The sequence below is a fragment of the Triplophysa dalaica genome, chromosome 10, assembly GCF_015846415.1.
Source record: "Triplophysa dalaica isolate WHDGS20190420 chromosome 10, ASM1584641v1, whole genome shotgun sequence".
NCBI lineage: Eukaryota > Metazoa > Chordata > Actinopteri > Cypriniformes > Nemacheilidae > Triplophysa > Triplophysa dalaica.
The window spans coordinates 13,265,612-13,274,695 of NC_079551.1; the positions used below are offsets into that span (position 1 = coordinate 13,265,612).

Here is a 9,084-nt window from a genome sequence, read left to right on the forward strand (position 1 = left end):
TGGAGCACTTATGTATTTTGTCTATTCATTGACGTTCTTGCAAACAAAAGCTATAGAGATGGTTTGAGCAATAATTTACTTTATTGAAATAATATATAATGGACTTCTTGATTGCCAAATGTGCAACTGACGTTTTTGTTTGTAACAACGTGATAGTACAAAAAGTGCATTGCTGTTGTGTTACCAGTAGACATACACCGATGAGTTATAACGCTATAATATACTGTGTGATATTCTGTTGGTCATCTGGATTTTGCCTAAACAGCACATACTCACTTTGGCATTGAGTCTGCCAGACCCCTAAATGTGTGCTGTGGTTTCTGGCCATTGACATTGTCTACAGATCATTTAAGTGCAAAGATTGCCAAGTAGTTCTGCCATGGATTGAACTTGTTGGTCCAGCACATTTAACAAATGCTTGACTAAAACTTTACTGAGATCTGTGGAACTAGCAGTCAACTGTATGATCCAAAAGGGTGACTGAGGGCTGCTAACTTTTTAAACAATCAATTGATAACAATGTACACCAGACTAGGGAGAGCATGAAGGGACAAACATCTTGAGCTTTTTGTTTTTATTTGCCTGAGGTAAACTTTGGATATGTATGAAGTTGAGGCAGTTCTTCTCAAATATTATTTTTATCCCTAATAACATTTTATCCAAAGTTAAATATATATAAAATGCAAGTAATAAAAAGATGTGCTAATAATATACATAGGCCTTTTTACTTTTGATAAAATATGATAAAACAGGGAGCCATTGTTTCTTGACATACTCGATTTGGCATTAGACTTTTTAAGAAATATTAGTTGTCAATCTCAGTTACAGCCATGAAGTGGCACTATTACTACCATTTATGAACAACTGGTACTAGTACTAGATTTTATGGTTAAATGTGTAATGTTTTTGACCACACTGTCTCTATTAATGAAACATAATTTAAATTACATATAGTCAAACTGTCAATTCATGAAAGGGATACTAAAGTTATTTATTCATATTAAAGTTCATCACAATTTGTACAGAAATGAGATATAGTGCTGTATTATTAATAAATATAACAATTTACTTCAAAACCGCATGGCGGGGCAGCACAAAATGCTTTTGCACAGGCCCTGAGATTCAGTGCTACACTCCTGCCTGTGACCAATCATAATATATTGTCTCAGTGTTTAGCAACCACTTGGTGGTCATCTCGGCCTCATAATAAACATTTTTCTGCACCTAGAAAGGCCACAAAACATTATCAGCTTTTTCTACACCTATGCTACACATACATAACAGGTAAGAATATATAAACTTCATTTGATATAGAGACCCCCCACACCGCTGGCTTATCAAAGTAATGCAAGCCATTCACTTTTGAGTTAAGTATTTCATATCTTAGGCCTTGAGTGACTCAACAAACACACGGACATCAAAAAGTGGCAAATTGTTAAGTGCCATTTCAGGTGACAGATGTGACACAATAACATTCGTAAAAAACAGTCTAAACTAGAGTTAAAGTCAGCATCTAGATGAAGTTTGCAGGTCCTGCTTGAAAGACACATCTCTTCATCCTAACATGGAGGGTGCTGGACTCCATTGGCAGCTGCTAGAGTTACAGAAACTTCTTCTCTGTAAGAAAACACAGAACCAGTTAAAAACCTGTGAGTGTTAATGTAAATGTGTTAATATTAATATAGTGCTAATGTATAATAATGATAATAAATGATCATGTTATAAGCTTTGCACTGTGTGGTTCTACGGCCTCCATGTTGCACATTTAAACCCTTTAATGCACAGTTTATTGTGGATTATCCCTTATTGAAACATCATTCAAAGACACAAAAATCACTATAGGACCAACAGTGAGGAAAATAAGTATTTGAACACCCTGCTATTTTGCATGTTCTCCCACTTAGAAATCATGGAGGGGTCTGAAATTGTCATCGTAGGTGCATGTCCACTGTGAGAGACATAATCTAAAAAAAAAATGATTTTTTTTAACTACTTATTTGTGTGATACAGCTGCAATTAAGTATTTGAACACCTGAGAAAATCAATGTTAATATTTGGTACAGTAGCCTTTGTTTGCAATTACAGAGGTCCAACGTTTCCTGTAGTTTTTCACCAGGTTTGCACACACTGCAGGAGGGATTTTGGCCCACTCCTCCACACAGATCTTCTCTAGATCACTCAGGTTTCTAGCCTGTCTCTGAGAAACACGGAGTTTGAGCTCCCTCCAAAGATTCTCTATTGGGTTTAGGTCTGGAGACTGGCTAGACCACGCCAGAACCTTGACCTCCTGGCTGTGTGCTTCGGGTCATTGTCATGTTGGAAGACCCAGCCTCGACCCATCTTCAAAGCTTTAACTGAGGGAAGGAGGTTGTTCACCAAAATCTCGCAATACATGGCCCCGGTCATCCTCTCCTTAAAACAGTGCAGTCGCCCTGTCCCATGTGCAGAAAAACACCCCCAAAGCATGATGCTACCACCCCCATGCTTCACAGTAGGGATGGTGTTCTTGTGATGGTACTCATAGTGATGGTACTCTAGTGTCTTTGGACAGCTCTTTGGTCTTGGCCATGTTAGTAGTTGGATTCTTAATGATTGTATGGGGTGGACAGGTGTCTTTATGCAGCTAACGACCTCAAACAGATGCATCTAATTTAGGTTAATAAATGGAGTGGAGGTGGACATTTTAAAGGCAGACTAACAGGTCTTTGAGGGTCAGAATTCTAGTTGATAGACAGGTGTTCAAATACTTATTTGCAGCTGTATCATACAAATAAATAGTTAAAAAATCATACATTGTGATTTCTGGATTTTTTTTTGATTATGTCTCTCACAGTGGACATGCACCTACGATAACAATTTCAGACCCCTCCATGATTTCTAAGTGGGAGAACATGCAAAATAGCAGGGTGTTCAAATACTTATTTTCCTCACTCTATTTCATTGATGATGAATTGACCATCTTATTCCATTTACTTTTCGCAGTCTATTTAACAAAATGAATAACATTTTCAACAAGTATGTACAATGCAGTTATTATTGGGCTTGTTCATTATATTATAAAAGTCTTGTCAATTTGGAATTCAATTTATTGACACACATAAGTATGGTATCTTACCAAATCGTTGTTCAAGTAATTGATGCATATCCCCTCTCTTCATGGGCTGTAAAATAAAAAGATAGATGTATTAAAACTGTAAATTAAAAAAGCTTGGCAGTAACAATATCGGGCGGTTTTTATTGTATTCAGATGTTAAAAAATTATAAAAAGTTTGTCCCTGGCAAAAAGTGGAAATGTTACATTACGAGAGTAGTGTTGCGTTGCTGCTTGCTTTGTTTTAGTTAAGACTTCAGCTTTTTTCTGTAAACCTTTGTTTTGGCTTTTGGTTTTGCAGCGTTTGATGAAGAGCCACAAGAGACCATCTACTCTCCGCATATGGACATCATGGGTAAACATTTTGAGAAGCACGCAAGCCTGACAGGATTTAAACTTTGCCAGCTAAAGACCTAAAGTTTGGTTTAAAGTTGAAAGACGTACCATGCTGAATGTTTTCCTACCATTCTATTTAACACGCATACAGTGTTCAGGGCTGTCTGTCATCTGTCAAAGCAGAAATAAAACCGCTGCTCTCTGTATCTTTTTTCTGTCATTTCCGGACACGCTCATTTGTACATTGCATTCACTTATTTTGGTATTCGAATGTAATACCTGAAACAGCAAATACATTTACCCAATGTGTATGCTTTTTCAAATATTTCTTGAAGAAATCAGGTCAGAAGTGGTCAAAAGTGGACGAAATAGATAGATTTCAGCAGCAGGTGTAAACGGGTATGTGCCTCTTTCATCCACTTGTGATCTTATAGACCAAAACACATCTCAGAAACACTGACAACTGCCTGGATTTTGACTGTTTTGGGGTCAGGATGTTTAAAAGAAAAAAAAAACCTCATGTAACCCCCAGAAACAAGTAAGGGCCAATACAGCCATCAATAAAGTAAATAAAATGTCTCCAGTGGGTCATCTTTTGTGTGTAATTGAAAGGGGTCAGTATCTGACACGAGGGTTCAGAACAAAACTAGGCAAACAAGCAGGGGATTTACAAACAGGATTTATTGTATTAGCTGTAATACTTACATCTCTGTCTAGATTGTCTAGTGGTCCAACAGTGTTTGACTGCTACAACAATCATGATGAAAACCATCAACACCCCCACCACTACTGCTACTATGATGGCACAGACATGTGAACGGTTGCTGGCAGTCGCATCTAGACATGGAACATTTGTTTTTTATTTTATTTTACATAAACATGTTTCCACATGTTGAACTGGGTAATATTCAAGTTAATTTGTCTCAACAAACATTTTATTTAAACACAATATCAGTTTTCAATCAAATCAATGACCATTAACAGACGACAATTCTGAAATTGTCTTCACTCACCATTGACGGTAACATTGAATATCTTGAAAAAAGTTCCACTGCTGTTGATGATCTGAAGTTGATAAAGTCCAGAGTCTGTTATTGTGAAGTTTGTGATGATGAGAGATCCAGTCTCCATGTTCAGCTTCAGTCTGTCTCCATGCCTTCCAGTTTCTGTCTTGGGTTTCTGTTTGTAGATTTCAGCTATACCAGACTCCTGAGGTCCAAACAGCCACAGTATCTGATCGTCTCTCTGTATGCGAGTAAGATGAGTGTGTAGAGTGACAGAATCTCCCTCCATCACTGACATTGACTTCACTTCATCTGGATCAACACCAAACACACCTGCAGAAACACAATTTGGATAAAAATGTCTTAATGTTGAAATCTCTATGATATACATGAGTGAGAAACACATGTCTATTCGGTTTTATTCCTCATTGAAAAATCAAATCAATTTCCATTAACAGACGACAATTCTGATATTGTCTTCACGCACCATAGACAGAAACATTGAATATCTTGTATAAAGTTCCACTGCTGTTGATGATCTGAAGTTGATAAAGTCCAGAGTCTGTGATTTTGGTCTTTGTGATGGTGAGAGATCCAGTCTCCTTGTTCAGCTTCAGTCTGTCTCCATGCCTTCCAGTTTCTGTCTTGGGTTTCTGTTTATATATTTCAGCTATACGAGACTCTTGAGGTCCAAACAGCCACAGTATCTGATCGTCTCTCTGTATGTCAGTAAGATCAGTGTGAAGAGTGACAGAATCTCCCTCCAACACCGACATTGACTTCACTTCATCTGGATCAACACCAAACACACCTGCAGAAACACAATTTAGAAAAAAATGTCTTAATATTATTGAAATTTAGAAATAATCTTTGTAGAGTATTCCGTAATATTTCCAGGGTGCCAAAAAGGGTTGTCTCTTTTTTAACCAAGCCCAAAAGTAGCACACATTGGAGGGCATAAAACCCCCCTAAATGACGTAATGTAAATGAACGAGGCCAAGTCCTTTGAGCAATTATTTACCAAACATAAAATATTTCTACAAAATAGAAACCCAATTTAATCATCCAATACTAATGGTCCATTTCAGATTCATCAGATTACATTTTTAGACGTTTAATAGTCACCTAAACAATGTTTACCCCCAATAGTTCAATACTGTGCACACGTCCCACGATGATGTTAAATATGATCAACAAATGCTATCCCATCAGTACTTTTAATTTTACAGTCCTTTTCAATAATAATTAAATTCTGCAATTCAGGCTCAGGAGAGTTCAACACACACAAATTAATACTGGAATTTTAATTACGGTTTTTAAAAACATGTAAAAGTATATTGAGGAAATATAGTCAAGTAGAATGCATGATAATAAAGTTGTAATAAAAGCATGAATTAGTTTTTAGAAAAGACAGATAAGAAACCTGTCTTGACCACTTAATAAATCTTCTTATCAAACTTCAGACTAGTGTCAAAAATATACCCCGATTCTTTATACAAGGAGAGACCCACTTGGCTAAATCACCAAGATCCAAACTAGAAACCTTAGAGGAACAAGCATCACTAGGTTCAAACAAACTCACTTTGAGTTTTAGCTTCATTAAGTGACAAAAAAATATTCAAAAGCCAGATTTTGAGTTCTTGAAAGCATGCATCCAGTTTTGTTAAAGCACTTTGATCCCCTGGTTTAAATGAATAGGGCTCTTGTCATGTTATCTCTGATGTTTGAGATATTCATTAAGTTATCTTTTTATCTGTTTTTGATGCAAATTGTTTGTACAAGCAGTAAGTTACTACTGTCACGGTTTTTGGAAATACAATTCAATAGCCTACATAAACTGACATGACTTTCTGTTCCCCTTTTCCCCCAGAAATGGGAGCTATGAATTTTGGCTACAAAGTGAATGTCATAAAGATTTATTTGATAAAATAGTTTTGAACAACATAAGGGTAACTATTATTTTTATTAATAAAATTAAAATATTTTAGCAATCGCACATGATACATCATGATTCAGGCACCATCGAGTACATTTAAAGTATCATGTTTGTTACTCATGCGTGCATGATGACATTTTCTGTTCCACCCCAAAGTAGGCCTACTGCTGGGCTGTCGCCTACCTGCCAACCCCTATGAAATATCCCTCAAAAGTGACCGGGTTAATTTTGACAGCAAATTTTGATTAAGTTTTAGTCATAGTCTTTTGTCGAAAAATTATATTCAAACCCATGATTTTAGTTTTAGTCTAGGTGTAGTCGACAAAATAGGAAAAACATTTTAGTCGACTAAATATATATATTATAAATATATAAATATATATTACCTCTATTTTTTTTTTTTTAAATCAGTAAATAGATATACATTGTTGGAACACAGAACATTAGACCATGAACGACATGTTCCGACATGTCCGAAAGTACAGTTTAACTCCATCACGTCTAAAATCAGAGGTCAGCGCTGGTTTTCTCTTGACTGAAGATGTTGCATTTCACGTTATGCAGCAGACCGTGTTATCGGATAAGTTAACAGGCGTGTAAAAACGTTTGTGCTGCCTTTGAAATGTGTTTCCGTCTGCGGTCACGCTTCAAGTTTGCGGCGTTTTTCTGGCGATTGTGAAGGAAAATAAAACGCTTTGTAAACCGCGTGGAGACACAGAACACAGACGCAAGGTGCGAGAGGAGTCTGGTTTTTATTAGTTGACGAAAATGTCAGTATATTTTGTTACAGTTTTCGTTATCATGCATTCATTTTTATTTAGTTATCGTCTCGTTTTCGTCAGTGAAAACATGTCGTTAAAGAATACATTTTGTCTTAGTTTTCGTAAACGAAATGAACACTGCTGGGAACACCCATACTGATAAAAGACATGTGTACACATCACTGCTCAGCAAGTGGCTTTTGATAAAAGCGTCTGTCAAATGCATCAATGTAAATGTCACCGGACAGCGCTAAAGATGATAACAGTAGACATCGTTTGCTATTAAATATACAATCATCAATAATATTTTCTTACCTTTAAAAAAAATAAAACATAGACCAAGAAGTACACAATGCCGTGACATCCTAATATTCCGTAGGTTCGTCCTAAGGAATGAGTCAGATCGTGTCCGATTAAACCAAACTTTTCCCGTTAACAAGTCTCCCCTCTCTCTTGCTGTATAAAGTTATAGTTGACACCGGACAGTATAAGATCTGTCTTCGGTGAAGCTTAATCGAAGTTCACAATGCCCGCACATCTATTCTGCATTCCCTTTTGCGGAGGCGGAGCCTCGACTGCTCTGCTTTTTTCTGGCCGTTCTTCTTAGAAAACCCCCACCATCTCAAACCATTTAACCCTTCATCGATTTGCACAGAAATAAATAATAATAATAGCAGAATGAGCGATCACTTACACATACCTGTATGATGGGTCTTCTGTTCAGCTCATAGGACAAAAGGGCCGATAAGTAACGCTATTGTTCGGTCCTCTTTCTGGTAAATCTGTGATTATCAATGTTTCTTCAGTTCTGCATCGCAAACTTATGCAAGCGTGTTTCGCTATAGAACATAAACATACATGCTTGGAAAGACATGTCGCCATTGCCACACCTTGTATGTTGCTTACGGTGAAGAAAACGCACCGCATTGTAATCGACATACACACACACACGACGTAAATACACTAGAACGGTATCAACAGTCTGCTTTAAGAAATCGTATTATCCTATTTTTTACTATCGAAAATAAAAGTAGAGAAAAAATGAGAGCGTTTTATAAAGATCCAAAATGATTTCCATCTTTGCGTCGACGTGTTTACACAACATGACGCACTTCTTGTTGGCTTCTTCTTCCTTGATTCTCGCGGTACTTTGTTGTCATTCGCTGATCAGTCTGCGCAGTGCAGCGTGAAGTCGCTCAGACTTGTTTTCCCATAGATAGGTTTGTAATGCATTCATTTGTCATGACGTAAATGCAACTGCTTATGTATATTTATGTATTTGTATACACTATTCTTCTGTATACACTTTTTAATATGCATATATTTAGTTATTTAATATTTCTTTATAATACAGAGCTTCTCAGTTCCCACAGACAACAAAACATCTACAATAAAACATGACTTATTACCTTAAGTAAAAAAATGCACTGCATTAAAAGTTGTATTCTTGAATACCTGGCTTAATACAAAATAAATAAGCAATAATGTGAATAAGTAACTAATTAGTAAATACATTTAGAATTTTATCAAAACATACATTTAAGAATGTATCCGTCATGTTTACGTAAATATCTGACATCCACGACATTCCCATCCGTTCAGTGATTGGGCTTTCGCAAGGATTCCTAGGTAGGGGACTTCACTGGAGTCTTTATCAATGTGGGCTTCGTATGGAGACAAAATAAGGTCATGTATATTTGCAACAGATAAAAAATTGGCAAACAAAACATACGTTTTTCAAAAAAAATAGGGTATTAAGCAAAAAAGATCATTTTCGCAAGTAAAACTTAAGAAAAGTAAAGCACAGAGAGAAAAAATCAAGAGTAAAAATTCAGCAGCTATAATTTTGAACTTACGTTCAAGGGGAGGCAGGTTCAGGTCGCTTGTACACGCCCCAATCTCTTGTCTCCTCCCCTAAGTCAAATCAGGGTCACAAAGCGAGGCGCAAAGAAAATT

The 9,084-nt window shown here is 36.6% G+C and overlaps 1 protein-coding gene across 3 annotated transcripts; it reads right to left on the bottom strand.

Moving 5' to 3' along the window:
- Positions 1-972: 972 nt before the first annotated feature.
- On the bottom strand, positions 973-8,239 carry LOC130430076 (uncharacterized). Of its 3 annotated transcripts, none has more exons than XM_056759011.1 (6): positions 7,829-8,239; positions 4,919-5,242; positions 4,441-4,764; positions 4,133-4,264; positions 3,116-3,161; positions 973-1,617 (listed from the first exon to the last, which is right to left on the bottom strand). In XM_056759011.1, the coding sequence occupies exons 2-5, from the start codon at positions 5,205-5,207 to the stop codon at positions 3,127-3,129; spliced, it is 780 nt and encodes a 259-aa protein (XP_056614989.1). In that variant the 5' UTR covers positions 5,208-5,242; positions 7,829-8,239; the 3' UTR covers positions 973-1,617; positions 3,116-3,126. The 3 variants fall into 3 exon arrangements, with proteins under 3 accessions (XP_056614989.1, XP_056614988.1, XP_056614987.1); XM_056759010.1 differs by having other exon boundaries at positions 7,823-8,239; XM_056759009.1 differs by lacking the exon at positions 7,829-8,239 and adding an exon at positions 7,444-7,781.
- Positions 8,240-9,084: the final 845 nt, after the last annotated feature.

Excerpts from the sequence above, each read along its gene's own strand:
- LOC130430076 (XM_056759009.1), bottom strand. The coding sequence starts at position 7,492 with ATGTCACGGCATTGTGTACTTCTTGGTCTATGTTTTATTTTTTTTAAA. Across the intron at positions 4,765-4,918 it reads ATTCAATGTTTCTGTCTATG|GTGTGTTTGGTGTTGATCCA; the intron begins GTGCGTGAAGAC and ends GTGTTTCTGCAG. Across the intron at positions 4,265-4,440 it reads ATTCAATGTTACCGTCAATG|ATGCGACTGCCAGCAACCGT; the intron begins GTGAGTGAAGAC and ends TTCCATGTCTAG.